The following is a 20,463-nucleotide window of genomic DNA, read 5'->3' as shown; positions in this document are numbered from 1 at the left end:
GTAAATAAATCAGGACCATGATTTCAGTCCTAACTTGTTCACACCTCCTCATATGGAAGCTACTTTGCCTTGTTGATGTCTCAAGAAAGGTGGACAGACACACACACACACACACACGCACGCGCACGCACACACGCACGCACGCCCGCCCGCCCACAACATCATATTAATAATCGGAATTTTACTTGTGAAATTATGACGGTTAATAATTTTATTTTAAAAAATGCACTATTTTGCAACAACAACAAAAATGGCAATATTGTAATAAAAGTCAAATTTGTCATCACGTCAAAAGTCAAAATGTAACCGTTTTTCATTAAAAAAGAATAATTCTACATAAAAAAGTAATAATTTTACGAGAAAATATTGCAATATTAGAGAAAGTAAATAAATTGGGACCATGATTTCAGTCCAACTTTTCCTTGTTGATGTCTCAAGAAGGGTGGACAGACACACACACACACACACACACACACACACACACACACACACACACACACACACACACACACACACACACACACACACACACACACACACACACACACACACACACACACACACACACACACACACACACACACACACACACACACACGCACACTCGTATTTCTGACCTTCTTGAGACCTCCGAAATATGCCGACATCTTTAGGACCACCCTTTCTAACTTTCAAATTTTGGCAATATTATATCAATAACCGGAATTTTACTTGTGAAAATGATGACAGTCATAATTTTATTTAAAAACTTCCCTATTTTGCAACAACAAAAATAGCAATATTGTGATAAAATTCAAAATTGTCACCATTTTTCATTTAAAAATTATAATTCTACATGAAAAAATAATAATTTTACAAAAAAATATTGCAATATTACAGAAAGTAAATAAATCAGGACCATGATTTCAGTCCTAACTTGTTCACACCTCCTCATATGGAAGCTACTTTTCCTTGTTGATGTCTCAAGAAGGGTGGGCACGCCCGCCCGCCCGCCCGCCCGCACGCACGCACGCACACACGCCCGCCCGCACGCCCGCAATATCATATCAATAATCGGAATTTTACTTGTGAAATTATGACAGTCATAATTTTATTTTAAAAATTCCCTATTTTGCAACAACAACAAAAATGGCAACATTGTAATAAAAGTCAAAATTGTCCATCCATCCATCCATTTTCTACCGCTTATTCCCTTTCGGGGTCGCGGGGGGCGCTGGCGCCTATCTCAGCTACAATCGGGCGGAAGGCAGGGTACACCCTGGACAAGTCGCCACCTCATGTCAAAAAGTCAAAATGTCACCATTTTTCATTAAAAAATAATAATTCTACATAAAAAAGTAATAATTTTACGAGAAAATATTGCAATATTACAGAAAGTAAATAAATTGGGACCATGATTTCAGTCCTAACTTGTTCACACCTCCTCATATGGAAGCTACTTTGCCTTGTTGATGTCTCAAGAAAGGTGGACAGACACACACACACACACGCACACACACACACACACACACACACACACGCACGCACGCACGCACGCACGCACGCACGCCCGCACGCACGCCCGCACGCACGCACGCACGCCCGCACGCACGCCCGCCCGCCCGCCCGCCCGCCCGCCCGCCCGCCCACAATATCATATTAATAATCGGAATTTTACTTGTGAAATTATGACAGTTAATAATTTTATTTTTAAAAATTCACTATTTTGCAACAACAAGAAAAATGGCAACATTGTAATAAAAGTCAAAATTGTCATCACGTCAAAAAGTCAAAATGTCACCATTTTTCATTAAAAAAATAATAATTCTACATAAAAAAGTAATAATTTTACGAGAAAATATTGCAATATTACAGAAAGTAAATAAATTGGGACCATGATTTCAGTCCAACTTTTCCTTGTTGATGTCTCAAGAAGGGTGGACAGACACACACGCACACACGCATGCACGCACGCACGCCCGCAATATCATATTAATAATCGGAATTTTACTTGGGAAAATGATGACAGTCATAATTTTATTTAAAAAAATCCCTATTTTGCAACAACAAAAATGGCAACATTGTAATAAAAGTCAAAATTGTCATCATGTCAAAAAGTCAAAATGTCACCATTTTTCATTAAAAAAATAATAATTCTACATAAAAAAGTAATAATTTTACGAGGAAATATTGCAATATTACAGAAAGTAAATAAATTGGGACCATGATTTCAGTCCTAACTTGTTCACACCTCCTCATATGGAAGCTACTTTGCCTTGTTGATGTCTCAAGAAGGGTGGGCGCGCGCACACACACGCACGCACGCACGCACGCACGCACACACGCACACACACACACACACACACACACACACACACACACACACACACACACACACACACGAGCCCTGCTTCTGTGCGCTTGTTTGAAAGAGATAACTGAAGCGAGGGAAGGCAAGAGAGAGAGAGAGAGAGAGAGACTAAAGGATTTATCAATGTGCCCCAATTATCCAAGAGCTTCATTAAGCATTCAGAGGAAGTCGCACAGGAAACATAGTCAGGGAGCAAGAGCGGAATATACACTATATTGCCAAAAGTATTAGGCCACCCCATCCAAATGATGAGAATCGGGTGTCCTAATGTATCAAATCAAGCACTTAGGCATGGAGACTGTTTGTACAAACATTTGTGAAAGTATGGGCCACTTTCAGTGATTTCCAGCGTGGGATTGTCATAGGATACCACCTGTGCAACAAATCCTCGCTGTTAAATATTCCAAAGTCAACTTTATTCTAGGAAAAGTACGCAGGGAGCCTCATGGAATGGGTTTCCATGGCTGAGCAGCTGCATCTAAGCCATAGGCCACTAAGTCCAAGGCAATGTGGGATGCAGTGGTGTAAAGCACGTCGCCACTGGACTCTAGGGCAGTGGAGACGGGTTCTCTGGACTGATGAATCACGCTTTTCCATCTGGCAAGCTGATGCACCAGTCTGGGTTTGGAGGTTGCCAGGAGAACGCTCAAGGACACAACGGATGTGACTAAGTAGGAAGGAGTTGGGGTTCGAACCAGGAACCCTAAGATTGCTGGCATGGCTACTCTCCCAACTGCACCATGCCGTCCCATAACACTAACCCAAACCCTAACAACATAATCACCATTATTAACCCCAACCCTAACCAAATAACTGTAAACTAAGTCTGTGTTACTTAGAATATGTTCCCCTAGTGTCCAAATAACTTTAAATTAAGTCTTTGTTACTTAGAATATGTTCCTCCAGTGTCCAAATAACTTTAAATTAAGTCTTTGTTACTTAGAATATGTTCCCCTAGTGTCCAAATAACTCTAAATTAAGTATTTGTTACTGAGAATATGTTCGCCTAGTGTCTAATAATTTAGAATATGTTCCCCTGGTTTCCAAATAACTCTAAATTAAGTCTTTTTTTACTTAGAATATGTTCCCCTGGTTTCCAAATAACTCTAAATTAAGTCTTTTTTTACTTAGAATATGTTCCCCTAGTGTCCAAATAACTCTAAACTAAGTCTTTGTTACTTAGAATATGTTCCCATAGTGTCCAAAAAACTCTAAAATAAGTCATTGTTACTTAGAATATGTTCCCCTAGTGTCCAAATAACTCTAAAATAAGTCTGTGTTACTTAGAATATGTTCCCCTAGTGTCCAAATAACTCTAAATGAAGTCTGTGTTACTTAGAATATGTTCCCCTAGTGTCCAAATAACTCTAAATGAAGTCTGTGTTACTTAGAATATGTTCCCCTAGTGTCCAAATAACTCTAAATGAAGTCTGTGTTACTTAGAATATGTTCCCCTAGTGTCCAAATAACTCTAAATGAAGTCTGTGTTACTTAGAATATGTTCCCCGTACTAAAGTGTTACCAGAAGTCTATTTACAAAGGTAAAAGACCCTACTAGTTCCTACTAATTCATCCTTATGCTGAGTTTTTTCATGCACTTATTTGCTCATTTATCTGCCGGTCCGTGAAAATAATGCGTTCATCAAACCGGTTCCTGGTGCAAAAAAGGTTTGCTCTACAATCCCAGTCCCTGAGGTGAGCTCTGGTCTCAGTGACCCGGGTCACAGTCGGACGTAGACCACCTCCACGGTTATGGATGGCAACAGATGGGAGCGCCGCAGTGTTTCCAAGCCTCGGCCCACCCAGCCTGTCAACAAACACTCTCAGCGCTCGCGGTGCCACGCAATCAACACACTTTGTTTGTGTCTCCCACAGGCGGCCATAGTCATCACCTCTAATCACATCAGCGTGTTCCTCCTGGCCAGCCCATCTGCTAATGTGTCCAAGATGGCTACCCTCCAAACATGCTCGCTTTCCCCCGCCCAGGCCAAACAATGATGCAGCGAGTTTCAACTTATTTCTGCTGCGTCCAAAGGATCGCCTTTGGTGGGTTCCTGTCAAGCAGGAAGTGATGGCTTTGAGTTCTTTGACGTCTCCCCTCGCCAAGTACACAGCCCCCGTGACCAGCCTCGCACAAAAAGCTGACGTGTTTTGTTATTTGGAACGCAGAGTTGCTGGGAAACAAACACAGCGAGAGTATTTGTTTGACTTAGCTGAAGACCAGATGCAGTTTTATCCAGGTCAAATTCATTCTGTATGAGCACAACAAATGGGTATGATTCTTGGCTGTGGGCGGCTGCGGGGCACGCTGTAGCCCTGCCCAAGATGGCGGCAAGGAGGCGGAGAATGCGGATGAGCGAAGAGGCGGGGCATAGATCACGCTCCGGCACACAATTGACAATTCTTCTCCAGGTGTATAAAAGGGGAGAAGGAGGAGGGCTCATGGCAGAAGGAGTAGAAGAACCAAGAGCAGAAGCTGACGAGCGAGAGCGAGTCGAAGACGCGGCCGACTGAAAGCGAGAGAGGAGCAGCTGAAAAGCGGTCCGACCAAAAGACAAAGCTTTATTTGAAAAAATAAAAAGAGTCAAACCTGCTCAAGAGATGTCCTTCCTGAATGGTCCATGGAACCCGCACGACGACGGCAGGAGTCCGACACATTGGCATTCGACAATTTTAGCCTGCAAAGTCGAATGCTCCGAACGTTGTACTACTTGGAAATCAACAACACTCGGGGGAAGTCTATACCAACGCACATTGTGGACTAGGGTCCGACCATGAGTTGACAATACTACTTAGGTATAAAATACTAGCTCCATCCTATCTTGCCGATTGTATTGTACCATAAGTCCCGGCAAGAAATCTGCGTTCAAAGAACTCCGGCTTATTAGTGATTCCCAGAGCCCAAAAAAAGTGGTTTTCTATTGGGGCTCCAGTACTCTGGGATGCCCTCCCGGTAAAAGTTTGAGATGCTACCTCAGTAGAAGCATTTAAGTCCCATTTTAAAACTCATTTGTATACTCTAGCCTTTAAATAGACCTCCTTTTTAGACCAGTTGATCTGCCATTTCTTTTCTGCTCTGCCCCCCTCTCTTTTGTGGAGCGTGGGGAGGGCATAGGTTCGGTGACCACGGATGAAGCGCTGGCTGTCCAAAGTTGGGACCCGAGATGGACCACTCGTCCGTGCATGAGTTGGGGACGTCTCTGCACTGCAGACCTGTCTCCGCTCGGGATGGTCTCCTGCTGGCCCCAATATGGACTGGATTCTCACTATAATGTTAGATCCACTATGGACTGGACTCTCACAATATTATGTTAGATCCACTATGGACCGGACTATCTCACTATTATGTTAGATCCACTATGGACTGGACACTCACACTATTATGTTAGATCCACTATGGACTGGACTCTCACTATTATGTTGGATCCACCATAGACTGGACTCTCACTATTATGTTAGATCCACTATGGACTGGACTTTCACTATTATGTTGGATCCACTATGGACTGGACTCTCACTAATATGTTAGATCCACTATGGACTGGACTCTCCCACTATTATGTTAGATCCACTATGGACTGGACTCTCACTATTATGTTAGATCCACTATGGACTGGACTCTCACACTATTATGTTAGATCCACTATAGACTGGACTCTCTCACTATTATGTTAGATCCACTATGGACTGGACTCTCTCACTATTATGTTGGATCCACTATGGACTGGACTCTCACTATTATGTTAGATCCACTATGGACTGAACTCTCACACTATTATGTTAGATCCACTATGGACTGGACTCTCACTATTATGTTAGATCCACTATGGACTGGACTCTCACACTATTATGTTAGATCCACTATGGACTGGACTCTCACACAATTATGTTGGATCCACTATGGACCGGACGCTCACTATAACGTTAGATCCACTACGGACTGGACTCTCTCACTATTATGTTAGATCCACTATGGACTGGACTCTCACTATTATGTTAGATCCACTATGGACTGGACTCTCACTATTATGTTAGATCCAATTTGGACTGGACTCTCTCACTATTGTTAGATCCACAAAGGACTGGACTCTCACACTATTATGTTAGATCCACTATGGACTGGACTCTCCCACTGTTATGTCTATGGACTATGGACTCACACTATTATGTTATATCCACTATGGACTGGACTCTCACTATTATGTTAGATCCACTATGAACTGATCTCTCACTATTATGTTAGATCCACTATGGACTGGACTCACAATAGTATGCTAGATCCACTATGGACTGGACTCTCCCACTGTTATGTCTATGGACAATGGACTCACACTATTATGTTAGATCCACTATGGACTGGACTCTCCCACTGTTATGTCTATGGACTCACACTATTATGTTAGATCCGCTATGGACTGGACTCTCACAATATTATGCTAGAGCTGGCAATGCGGACCAAGTTCTGACACTGATCATACAGGGAGCGGACCGCCACAATAAGACAGTCCGATACCCCATACTCTCTGAGCACTCCCCACAGGACTTCCTGAGGGACACGGTCGAATGCCTTCTCCAAGTCCACAAAGCACATGTAGACCGGTTGGGCAGACTCCCATGCACCCTCAAGAACCCTGCCCAGAGTATAGAGCTGGTCCACAGTTCCACCACCAGGACGGAAACCACACTGTTCCTCCCGAATCCTTGTGTGGTGTATTATGCTGTGAGTGTGTTCAAGTTCGAAATAAACTAAAGAAAGAAAGAAAACACGTTTCTGTATGTCTACCGGAATAAAAACATTCATTCATTCATTCAAAATGAAAGATGTACCTCCTATATTAATACAGTGAATATGTAAACTGACAGCAGGTTGTCATTAAAGGGCGCGCCATGCTTGTTCCCCTGGAGACAGGCGTGGGGTCGGCAGCTCACCTTGTAGATCTTGGGGTGTGCGCAGCGGCTGTTCCCCGTGGTGGCGTGCATCCAAGTGCCCTCGGCGGGGGTGCACTCCTGACGCAGGGAGCACTTCTTCTCTTGTACGCACCAGCCGCACTCGAACCTGGGGTTGGCCTTCAGACACATGCCGCAGCTGTCCCTCAGTGCGTAGCACTTGTACAGGTGAGCTGAGGAGCACGAGCAGAAGGATTTTCATCGGCGGGCAGAACAACAACAACAAAAATGGTAGTCATTTTTCATCAGCATTTCACAAACGGGATTACTAGGCCCCCCAACCCCCCGATTGCCCCAGGAATCTCTCTCGCTCGCTCTGCTATTGCATTCCCAAATCCCGTTGGTCACGGAGCGGCTTTAAAGCAACCCCGCACCAATTACTCACCGCTAAATGACTCCTTTCTAATTACATTAACATTTCGGTATTTTCTCATACGACACCAGATGATTATCACCCTTGAGAAATAGGTTGGAGGCAGACAGTGAAGAAGGGACATATGGAAAGACAGAATGAACAAAGACTGAAATTAGGGATCGGCCCACTATCAGCCTGGCCGATATTTGGCATTTCAGCATATATCGGCCTTCCTTTGTCGGTATTGGCCAGTATTAATCATATTTGGTAACACCTAAGATGGGGAACATGTTCTAAGTAACAGAGACTTAATTTTGAGTTATTTGAACACCAGTAAACATATAAGGGTTAGGGTTAGAATTGGGGTTGAGGTTACTAGTCATTCTGAGGTTATTGAGAGAAGACTTAGTTAATGGTTAAGGATTGGGGTTAGAGGGTTAAGGTTAGGGTTGGAGTTAGGTTTACTAATAATCAATCATTCTAAAGTTATTGAGGGAAGACTCTTAGTTAGTAGTTTAGGGCAAGTTTTAGTGTTGGGGTTAGAGGTTAGGGATACTAATAATCAATAATTCTGAGGTAATTGAGGGAAGACTCTTAGTTAATGGTTAAGGGTTGGGGATAGAGGGTTAAAGTTAGGGTTGGAGTTCCATCCATCCATCCATCATCTTCCGCTTATCCGAGGTCGGGTCGCGGGGGCAGCAGCCTAAGCAGGGAAGCCCAGACTTCCCTCTCACCAGCCACTTCGTCTAGCTCTTCCCGGGGGATCCCGAGGCGTTCCCAGGCCAGCCGGGAGACATAGTCTTCCCAACGTGTCCTGGGTCTTCCCCGTGGCCTCCTGCCGACTGGACATGCCCTAAACACCTCCCTAGGGAGGCGTTCGGGTGGCATCCTGACCAGATGCCCGAGCCACCTCATCTGGCTCCTCTCGATGTGGAGGAGCAGCGGCTTTACTTTGAGTTCCTCCCGGATGGCAGAGCTTATCACCCTATCTCTAAGGAAGCGCCCCGCCACCCGGCGGAGGAAACTCATTTCGGCCGCTTGTACCCGTGATCTTATCCTTTCGGTCATGACCCAAAGCTCATGACCATAGGTGAGGATGGGAACGTAGATCGGCCGGTAAATTGAGAGCTTTGCCTTCCGGCTTAGCTCCTTCTTCACCACAACGGATCGATACAACGTTCGCATTACTGAAGACGCCGCACCGATCCGCCTGTCAATCTCACGATCCACTCTTCCCTCACTCGTGAACAAGACTCCTAGGTACTTGAACTCCTCCACTTGGGGCAGGGTCTCCTCCCCAACCCGGAGATGGCACTCCACCCTTTTCCGGGCGAGAACCAGGGTTGGAGTTAGGGTTACTAATAATCAATCATTCTGAGGTTATTGAGGGAAGACTCTTAGTTAATGGTTTAGGGCTAGGTTTAGTGTTGGGGTTAGAGGTTAGGGTTATTAATAATCAATAATTCTAAGGTTATTGAGGGAAGACTCTTAGTTAATAGTTAATGATTAGGGTTAGAGGGTTAAGGTTAGGGTTAGGGTTACTAATAATCAATCATTCTAAAGTTATTGAGGGAAGACTCTTAGTTAATGGTTTAGGGCTAGTTTTAGTGTTGGGTTAGTGTTGTGGTTAGAGGTTAGGGTTACTAATAATCAATAAATCTGAGGTTATCGAGGGAAGACTCTTAGTTAATGGTTAAGGGTTGGGGATAGAGGGTTAAGGTTAGGGTGACTAATAATCAATCATTCTGAGGTTATTGAGGGAAGACTCTTAGTTAATGGTTTAGGGCTAGGTTTAGTGTTGGGGTTAGAGGTTAGGGTTACTAATAATCGATAATTCTGAAGTTGTTGAGGGAAGACTCTTAGTTAATGGTTTAGGGTTGGGGTTAGAGGGTAAAGGTTCAAAGAGTTAAGGTCGGGTTACTAATAATCAATAATTCTGAGCTTATTAAATAAATAATAAATGGGTTGTACTTGTATAGCGCTTTTCTACCTTCAAGGTACTCAAAGCGCTTTGACACTACTTCCACATTTACACACACATTCACACACTGATGGAGGGAGCTGCCATGCAAGGCGCCAACCAGCACCCATCAGGAGCAAGTGTCTTGCTCAGGACACAACGGACGTGATGAGGTTGGTACTAGGTGGGATTTGAACCAGGGACCCTCAGGTTGCGCACGGCCACTCTCCCACTGCGCCACGCCGTCCCTTATTGAGGGAAGACTCTCAAATTAATAGTTTAGGGTTAGGTTTAATGTTTAGGTTAGTTTTGTGGTTAGAGTTTAGGGTTACTAATAAGCAATGATTCGGAGGTTATTGAGGGAAGACGCTTAGTTAATGGTTTAGGGCTAGGTTTAGTGTTGGGGTTAGTGTTGTGGTTAGAGGTTAGGGTTACTAATAATCGATGATTCTGAGGTTGTTGAGGGAAGACTCTTAGTTAATGGTTTAGGGTTGGGGTTAGAGGGTAAAGGTTCGAAGGGTTAAGGTTGGGGTTACTAATAATCAATAAGTCTGAGCTTATTGAGGGAAGACTCTTAAATTAATGGTTTAGGGTTAGGTTTAATGTTAGGGTTAGTGTTGTGGTTAGGGGTTAGGGTTACTAATATGCAATCATTCTGAGGTTATTGAGGGAAGGCTCTTAGTTAATGGTTGTATAATAAGGCCATGCAGAATACGGCATTAATAAGTACTTAATAATGACTCATTAAGAGTGAATATTGCTGGCAGTAAGTCGGACACGTTTCCAGGGAGGGTTGGACTCCGCCAAGGCTGTCCTTTGTCACCGATTCTGTTCATAACTTTTATGGACAGAATTTGTAGGCGCAGCCAAGGCGTTGAGGGGTTCCGGTTTGGTGGCCACGGGATTAGGTCTCTGCTTTTTGCAGATGATGTAGTCCTGATGGCTTCATCTGACCGGGATCTTCAGCTCTCACTGGATCGGTTCGCAGCCGAGTGTGAAGCGACCGGAATGAGAATCAGCACCTCCAAGTCCGAGTCCATGGTTCTCGCCCGGAAAAGGGTGGAGTGCCATCTCCGGGTTGGGGAGGAGACCCTGCCCCAAGTGGAGGAGTTCAAGTACCTAGGAGTCTTGTTCACGAGTGGGGGAAGAGTGGATCGTGAGATCGACAGGTGGATCGGTGCGGCGTCTTCAGTAATGCGGACGTTGTATCGATCCGTTGTGGTGAAGAAGGAGCTGAGCCGGAAGGCAAAGCTCTCAATTAACCGGTCGATCTACGTTCCCATCCTCACCTATGGTCATGAGCTTTGGGTCATGACCGAAAGGATAAGATCACGGGTACAAGCGGCCGAAATGAGTTTCCTCCGCCGTGTGGCGGGTCTCTCCCTTAGAGATAGGGTGAGAAGCGCTGCCATCCGGGAGGAACTCAAAGTAAAGCCGCTGCTCCTCCACATCGAGAGGAGCCAGATGAGGTGGTTCGGGCATCTGGTCAGGATGCCACCCGAACGCCTCCCTAGGGAGGTGTTTAGGGCACGTCCAACCGGTAGGAGGCCACGGGGAAGACCCAGGACAAGTTGGGAAGACTATGTCTCCCGGCTGGCCTGGGAACGCCTCGGGATCCCCCGGGAAGAGCTAGACGAAGTGGCTGGAGATAGGGAAGTCTGGGCTTCCCTGCTTAGGCTGCTGCCCCCGCGACCCGACCTCGGATAAGCGGAAGATGATGGATGGATGGATGGATGTTCCCTTATACTAAAGTGTTACCTAATATTTATTTTCAGATTAATCGCAATTCTTATTTGTAACAATTTTCAATCGATTCAAAAAAAATTATACATTTGTTATTTTTTTATTTTTATTAGGGGTGTGCAAAAAAAATGATTAGGTGACACTTTAATATGGGGAACATATTCACCATTAATTAGTTGCTTATTAAAGTAACAGACTTAATTTAGAGTTATTTGGACACTAGGGGACCATGTAAGGGTTAGGGGTACTAATAAGCAATAATTCTGAGCTTATTGAGGGAAAACTCTTAGTTAAAAGGTTGCAATATAAGGCCATGCAGAATAAGGCATTAATGAGTACTTAATAATGACTTATTAAGAGCCAATATGTTACTAATTTGCATGTTAATAAGCAACTAATTAATGGTGAATATGTTCTCATACTAAAGTGTTACCTAATATGTATATATAATTAGGAGACGTTGTTTGTTTACTTACTACTAAAAGACAAGTTGTCTAGTATGTTCACTATTTTATTTAAGGACTTAACTGCAATAATAAACAAACTTAACATGTAATGAACTTGGTTTTAGTTGGTAGAAGAACTCCTCTTGGTTTTAGTTGGAGGACTTCGGTTTTAGGGCCATTAACGGACTTGTTTGTTTACTTACTACTAAAAGACAAGTTGTCTTGTATGTTCACTATTTTATTTAAGGACTTAACTGCAATAATAAACAAACTTAACATGTAATGAACTTGGTTTTAGTTGGTAGAACTCCTCTTGGTTTTAGTTGGAGGACTTCGGTTTTAGGAACATTAACGGACTTGTTTGTTTACTTACTACTAAAAGACAAGTTGTCTTGTATGTTCACTATTTTATTTAAGGACTTAACTGCAATAATAAACAAACTTAACGAGTAATGGACTTTTTTTTTAGTTGGTAGAAGAACTCCTCTTGGTTTTAGTTGGAATCGCTCCCACTGTATGGTCTTTTTTTTTTTCTAGTCCTTCACTCTCACTTTCCTCATCCACAAATCTTTCATCCTCGCTCAAATTAATGGGGAAATTGTCGCTTTCTCGGTCCGAATCGCTCTCGCTGCTGGTGGCCATGATTGTAAACAATGTGAGGACGTGAGGAGCTCCACAACCCGTGATGTCACGCACACATGGTCTGCTACTTCCGGTACAGGCAAGGCTTTTTTATTAGCGACCAAAATGTGCGAACTTTATCGTGGATGTTCTCTATTAAATCCTTTTGGCAAAAATATGGCAATATTGCAAAATGATCATGTATGGACCTGCTATCCCCGTTTCAATAAGAAAATCTCATTTAAATAGGCCTTTAACTAGAAAAGTAACAGCTGAGATAAAAAAAAAAAAACACAACGTCGTGTTGTGACCGACCTTTAGTACCTAATTCCATTAAGGTGACATGACCGCTGCTTCATAGCAATAAAACACCGCATCATAACTCATGTTACATCTTCATGTTGTCATCTGCGAGCCGCTATGAAGGTGGCAATAATTCCACTTCACCTCGCCGGACCCGCGCTATATGGACAGTCATAATTACGGCGCCAGTTCTGTAAAGCAGCAATCGGATCCAGCAGACATGATCTCATTGTCTCCTTCCCATAACATGATCACTCTTTGCTCCTGCAGGCAAGGAAGGTGTAGAAAATTCACCTTTAAAAATGTACATCCAGTCTTTAATAGGCTTTTAGGTAAATGTAATGACTGGCTGAACCAGTAGGGGACGCTGTGGTAAGTGAGGCTTGAGCCTTAAGTCAAAAAGGGCAAATAATTAAATCTACGGTATACTGTACTAAGTATATTTCAATTTCTGTCAGCCACAAAATAGCTGAAAATCACATGTGTTCATTTTGTTTGATCTCCCGTTTTACTGCCTTGTTACAGGCACAGGTTTGAAAACAATTAAGGTATGTAAATAGGAATGGACGATACTGAGCGACGGTGCCGAGTCTCTGCTCAGGATGGTCTACTGCTGTCCCCACTATGGACTGGACTCTCACTATTATGTTGGATCCACTATGGACTGGACTCTCACTATTATGTTAGATCCACTATGGAATGGACTCTCACACTATTATGTTAGATCCACTATGGACTGGACTCTCACTATATATATATCCACTATGGACTGGACTCTCACAATATTATGTTAGATCCACTATGGACTGGACTCTCACAATTATGTTAGATCCACTATGGACTGGACTCTCACTATTATGCTAGATCTACTGTGGACTGGACTCTCACCATTATGTTGGATCCACTGTGGACTGGACTCTCACTATTATGCTAGATCCACTATGGACTGGACTCTCACTATATTATGTTAGATCCACTATAGACTGGACTCTCACAATATTATGTTGGATCCACTATGGACTGGACTCTCACTATTATGTTGGATCCACTATGGACTGGACTCTCACTATTATGTTAGATCCACTATGGATTGGACTCTCACTATTATGTTAGATCCACTATGGACTGGACTCTCACTATTATGTTAGATCCACTATGGACTGGACTCTCACTATTATGTTAGATCCACTATGGACTGGACTCTCACTATTATGTTAAATCCACTATGGACTGGACTCTCACTATATTATGTTAGATCCACTATGGACTGGACTCTCACTATTATGTTAGATCCATTATGGACTGGACTTACACAATATTATATTAGATTCACTATGGATTGGACTCTCTTTATCATGTTTTATCCACTATGGACTGGACTCTCACTATTATGTTACAAACCCGTTTCCATATGAGTTGGGAAAGTGTGTTAGATGTAAATATAAACAGAATACAATGATTTGCAAATCCTTTTCAACCCATATTCAGTTGAATGATCTACAAAGACAACATATTTGATGTTAAAACTCATAAACTGTATTTTTTTTTTCCAAATAATAATTAACTTAGAATTTCATGGCTGCAACACGTGCCAAAGTAGTTGGGAAAGGGCATGTTCACCACTGTGTTACATCACCTTTTCTTTTAACAACACTCAATAAACGTTTGGTAACTAAGGAAACTAATTGTTGAAGCTTTGAAAGTGGAATTCTTTCCCATTCTTGTTTTATGTAGAGCTTCAGTCGTTCAACAGTCCAGGTTCATCGCTGTCGTATTTAACGCTTCATAATTCGCCACACATTTTCCATGGGAGACAGGTCTGGACTGCTGGCGGGCCAGGAGAGTACTCGCACTTTATTTTTACGAAGCCACGCTGTTGTAACAAGTGCTGAATGTGGCTTGGCATTGTCTTGCTGAAATAAGCAGGGGCGTCCATGAAAAAGACAACGCTTAGATGGCAGCATATGTTGTTCCAAAACCTGTATGTACCTTTCAGCATTAATGGTGCCTTCACAGAGGTGTAAGTTACCCATGCCTTGGGCACTAATGCACCCCCATACCATCACAGATGCTGGCTTTTCAACTTTGCGTCGATAACAGTCTTGATGGTTCGTTTCCCCTTTGGTCCGGATGACACAATGTCGAATATTTCCAAAAACAATTTGAAATGTGGACTCGTCAGACCACAGAACACTTTTCCACTTTACATCAGTCCATCTTAGATGATCTCGGGCCCAGAGAAGCCGGCGACATTTCTGGATGTTGTTGATAAATGGCTTTCGCTTTGCAGAGTAGAGCTTTAACTTGCACTAACAGATGTAGCGACAAACTGTATTTAGTGACAGTGGTTTACTGAAGTCTTCCTGAGCCCATGTGGTGATATCCTTTAGAGATGGATGTCGGTTTTTGATACAGTGCCGTCTGAAAGATCGAAGGTCACGGTCATTCAATGTTGGTTTCCGGCCATGCCGCTTACGTGGAGTGATTTCTCCAGATTCTTTGAACCTTTTGATGATATTATGGAGCGTAGATGTTGAAATCCCTAAATTTCTTGCAATTGCACTTTGAGAAACGTTGTTCTTAAACTGTTTGACTATTTGCTCACGCAGTTGTGGACAAAGGGGTGTACCTCGCCCCATCCTTTCTTGTGAAAGACTGAGCATTTTTTTGGGGAAGCTGTTTTTATCCCCAATCATGGCACCCACCTGTTGCCAATTAGCCTGCACACCTGTGGGATGTTCCAAATAAGTGTTCGATGAGCATGCCTCAACTTTATCGGTATTTATTGCCACCTTTCCCAACTTCTTTGTCACGTGTTGCTGGCATCAAACTCTAAAGTTAATGATTATTTGCAACAAAAAAAATAAAGATTATGAGTTTGAACATCAAATATGTTGTCTTTGTAGCATATTCAACTGAATATGGGTTGAAAATGATTTGCAAATCAACTTCCCAAATCATATGGAAACAGGGTTTGTATATCGTATATTGCCATTCAGCCCTTTAGCAAACAGAGTGGAAAACACAACCCAGAGTTGTAAACTTCTTCATGCGATGAAGCCGGCCTACTTCACCACAGTCTGTAGTCTATTGCCCCACCCCCCCCAATGAAATGGAGACATGATGGTGGCGAGACACCACCTTAACTAACACATTTTCTGGGGGAAACCCTGCACGGTAATAATGAATTTGAATCCTCAACTCACCTTTTATGTTGTAGGGGTTGTCGATGTTAAAGTTCCCATTCCAGACCACGGACAAATCCACAGGCAGGTCACTGATGTCGTTCCCCTCGTAAGCATACTGTCAAAAAACAAAACAAAAAACGCAGTGGAGATAAGCGTTAACATTTCGATGGAATTAGGTGAAACAGCACTTTTATCGCCAGACAGCTCCAATCACTTCACTGCAAAACGTGGCAAAAAAAAAAAGCAGATTGAGTGGAGCTGGCAGTGATGTCCTAAACCTGCTCGGCTCGTAAACATGAGTGATGAGAGACGGGGCGATATTGTGATTTTAACAGCCGGCACGCGCTTGATGAAGAGACGACTCCCGCTACTCGGCGCTGAATGAAAAGCTTAATATAGCTCCCGCAATAACGTTCCCATCTAATTTCATTTTTGCATCCTGAACTAATAGGAGATGAAATGTAATTGACTCTTTTGGCGGCGTAATCACTTTTACGGAATCACTTTCAATGAGACGGGAAGATTCGGAAGCGGCCATGCGATGGCAGGACGTTAACGGGCGGGAAACACACAAATCTGTCTAATGCAGGGGTGCCCATTACGTCGATCGCGAGCTACCAGTCGACCGCGGGGGGTGTGTCAGTCGATCTCCAGCCAGGCTTTTAAAAAAAAAATAGACCTAAAAATGAGTGATCATCAATCTTCACCAAGACGTCACTTAAATGACATTCACGGTACCGGAGGGTCTTGTGAGATGACGCTGGCTGCTGCAAGATCATTATTATGAAAATATGACCGAGAGGAAGGCGAGAAACACTTTTTATTTCAACAGACTTTCGGGCCGTCCCTTCCGTCAAAACTCTAAAGGCCGACTGCACATTTCCTATCTTCACAATAAAAGCCCTGCTTCATGCTGCCTGCGCTAACTAAATACAGAGTCTCGGAAAACTGGCGTGCACAAGCGATCCCTCAGAAAGCTGGCGTGCACATCACTTGTGCACGCCAGCTTTCCGAGACTCTTATTTTGTTAGCGCAGGCAGCATGAAGCAGGGCTTTTATTGTGAAGATAGGAAATGTGCAGTCGGCCTTTAGAGTTTTGACGGAAGGAACGGCGCGAAAGTCTGTTGAAATAAAAAGTGTTTCTCGCCTTCCTATCTGTCATTTTTTCATCATAATGAACTGGCAGCAGCCAGCGTCATCTCACAAGACCCTCGGGTGCCGTGAATGTCAATCAAGCAAGCTACAGAATTTGCCGCCAATGTTTTTCTTGTAAAGTGTATGGAAGCTGGATGAATTAGATGCCAAAAACCAACCACTTTCATGTGGTATTGTACAGAAAGGACAACTTTTTTTCTCCTCCATTTGAAAATGTGGGCGTTATCATCACTACTGTCTGATTCCAATCAATGCAAGTCATCAGAATCAGGTAATACACCAACTTATATTCTTGTCTTTGTGAAAGAAAGACATCTATATGTGTTACACATGCTTGTATTATCATTAAACACATTTAACTTGTTTACAAAAAGGTCTCTTTCATAAATAAATGAATATAAATTATATATATAAATGAGGTAGATCCCCTCGAGTTGGTCAATTGAAAAGTAGCTCGCCTGCAGAAAAAGTGTGGGCACCCCTGGTCTAATGGGACCCTGAAATGATCGTGGCTGAATACAACATGAATTCCGGACTTCAAGCCAAAACCTTTTTTCCTACGCTTTGAACCATGCGGCTTATAACACAGTGAGGCAAACTGGATTGTCTTCGCTAACTGCTGTAATGCTAATAGTTTTATACAAAACATAAGCAAATTAACTAAAAATGTGTTATTGTTTGTGCTATGGCGCCATCTTTTGGACGAGTGCTGTGTGGGGGGAATTGTCTTCAGTTTTTCCTTTAGACCGCAAGTCCAAGTGCTGTTCCGTCTTTTTGCAGCATTTGCAAGTTTTACAATACAACTAAAGCTATCCGTACTTAGTAAACCGTCCCATGTGTGATGTCTGTAGGGGTGTTTTCATGCATATAACTGGTGCTTTACAGAGAGTAAATGGGACCATGGAAAAAGGAGGATTACCTACAAATTCTTCAGGACAAGCCCGGAGGTTGGGTCTTGGGTGCATGTTGGGTGTTCCAACAGGACAATGACCCCAAACACATGTCAAAAGTGGTAAATGATTGGCTGTATCAGGTTAGAAATAATGTCTTAGACTGACCTTCCCAAAAGTCCTGACTGAAACGTGTGGACAATGCTGAAGAAACAAGTCTGTGTCAGAAAACCAACACATTTAGTTGAATTGCAACAATTTTGTCAAGAGGAGTGGTCAAATATTCAACCAGAAACTTGCCGAGGGACATGTAAGTGTAGCAGAAAAGTCGGGGATTCAACCCAGCCTCATCCTGTTCGTGGTAGCCAATTTTATGTGGTGGCAATCAGATAGTACAAAGTTGGATTGAATCCATATGAAAACAGACAGTGTCTCCGGAGACGAAAGATGGGGCACCCTTGTGAAAGGAATTAATAAGAGCGCACCATCCTGTTCGTGACGCCAATTTTATGTGGTCGAAAAGTCCGAATCTTAAACAGGAACAATAGAGAGTTTGTTACAACAGTTTTAATTACTCACAATCAGATAACACAAAGTTGGATTGAATCAATATGTTCACTCAGACAATGTCTTCAAAGACGAAAGATGGTGAACCCTCGTGAAGGAATTAAGAAAGAGCGCACACTCAGGCTTGGTCTTCCCTTCTTATTTATACGCTCCATGATGACCTGATCTGTATCATAACAACTTATGTAACTGTCCAATGTTCAGGGTGAATTGACCTCTTATGTCGTGTCCCTTCCAATTTTGTCAAGAGGAGTGGTCAAATATTCAACCAGAAACTTGCCGAGGGACATGTAAGTGTAGTAGAAAAGTCGGGGATTTAACCCAGGGCCTCATCCTGTTCGTGTTAGCCAATTTTATGTGGTGGCAATCAGATAGTACAAAGTTGGATTGAATCCATATGAAATCAGACAGTGTCTCCGAAGACGAAAAACGGGGCTCCCTTGTGAAAGGAATTAATAAGAGCGCACCATCCTGTTCATGACGCCAATTTTATGTGGTCGAAAAGTCCGAATCTTAAACAGTAACAATAGAGAGTTTGTTACAACAGTTTTAATTACTCACAATCAGATAACACAAAGTTGGATTGAATCAATATGTTCACACAGACAATGTCTTCGAAGACGAAAGATGGTGAACCCTCGTGAAGGAATTAAGAAAGAGCGGACACTCAGGCTTGGTCTTCCCTTCTTATTTATACGCTCCGTGACGACCTGATCTGTATCATAACAACTTATGTAACTGTCCGATGTCCATTGCATTTAGTTTGAAGGTAACCCTAGGACAGAAATGTTCCACTACATAAGCAAATATTAACTTTGCTGTTGTAGAAATGATTGGAAACTCAAGCTAGCCATGATGACATTACGATCTTAACAAGTCTATGTCAACTTTTGACCAGGACTGTATTTGATGGCGAGTCTTGCAAACATGGTAAGGCATGACTGCGGACACAGTCCTTGGTAACCCCCTGATCCGGTCAGTCAGAGGCTATCCTCTCACTCCCACTACCGTCGTGATGGTCACTACCTCCGGAGGCCCTCGGGATGAGAGATAGCAGGACTATTATGGTCTACTATAGCGGCGATAAAGGCCTGTCTGAAAGCCTGGGGCGGCGGCGGCGGCGCAACACAGGCCTATTCTAACCACGGCTTGATATCAAGCACTCCGGCGCGATACTGGCAGATCTATCAGCGACAATAGTGAATTGGGATGATTTGAGCATGGGAAAGGGCCCTCAAGTACAAGAAATGTGCGGGGAACAGATAAGAAAATGAGAGTGAGGACAGAGCAATGTCACAATGTGCGAGTGGCTGATTAATTCGTTCTTCGCATTTGCGATTGGATGATTTACACCGAGCGAGCTCTTAAGGCAGAGCGATATTCAAATGAGGGGAGAACGTCGCCGCGCACCTCGTGGGAGAACCGGAAATTTCATTCAAAGCCTTTACCGCTGACAATATTTTTTAGCGCAGCACGGTTTTACACGGAGGGATCCATGGGAGATGATTTCCATAATACCTTTGGAAGAGGTAGGTTTTTGGTGAGGATCCTGGATGGTACTTTCCTTGGGAGTAACACCGAGGTGGGCAAGTATGCCGCACTTTTCCTGGCAGAGTAGCATCAATAACAATATGTGACAATATGTAATATGTACAATACACACACTGCAAGTATATATATATATATATATATATATATATATATATATATATATATATATATATATATATATATATATACTAGAGATGCGCGGTTTGCGGTCTCATCCGCGGAGTCCGCGGTCGGGCGGGTGACATGACGAAAAAATGGATTTTAATTAGATTCGGGCGGATGGCTGTTGAATCATCCGGAAATATTTGATATACATGGTTCTGGGATCGGTATCCTTTGCCACTCAAAAAGCCATTTAAGACCCGTGTCACAAAGTGAAGAAGTCAA

At 43.1% G+C, this 20,463-nt stretch overlaps 1 protein-coding gene across 4 annotated transcripts in view; it reads right to left on the bottom strand.

The window, feature by feature from the left end:
• The window catches only part of LOC133535433 (plexin-A1-like), a 508,851-nt gene that overhangs the window by 107,086 nt on the left and 381,302 nt on the right, over window positions 1–20,463 (bottom strand). For all 4 annotated transcript variants that reach the window (XM_061875266.1, XM_061875268.1, XM_061875267.1 and 1 more), the window contains exons 11-12: window positions 15,932–16,028; window positions 7,280–7,470 (exon numbers count right to left, since the gene is read on the bottom strand). In XM_061875266.1, the coding sequence (XP_061731250.1) occupies window positions 7,280–7,470; window positions 15,932–16,028 (288 nt within the window). The remainder of the gene's footprint in view (window positions 1–7,279; window positions 7,471–15,931; window positions 16,029–20,463) is intronic.

The sequence above is a fragment of the Nerophis ophidion genome, linkage group LG16 (assembly GCF_033978795.1).
Source record: "Nerophis ophidion isolate RoL-2023_Sa linkage group LG16, RoL_Noph_v1.0, whole genome shotgun sequence".
In the NCBI taxonomy this organism is placed as follows: domain Eukaryota; kingdom Metazoa; phylum Chordata; class Actinopteri; order Syngnathiformes; family Syngnathidae; genus Nerophis; species Nerophis ophidion.
The sequence above is the reverse complement of the archived record's forward strand: the minus strand, read 5'-3'. Positions and strand labels throughout refer to the sequence as shown.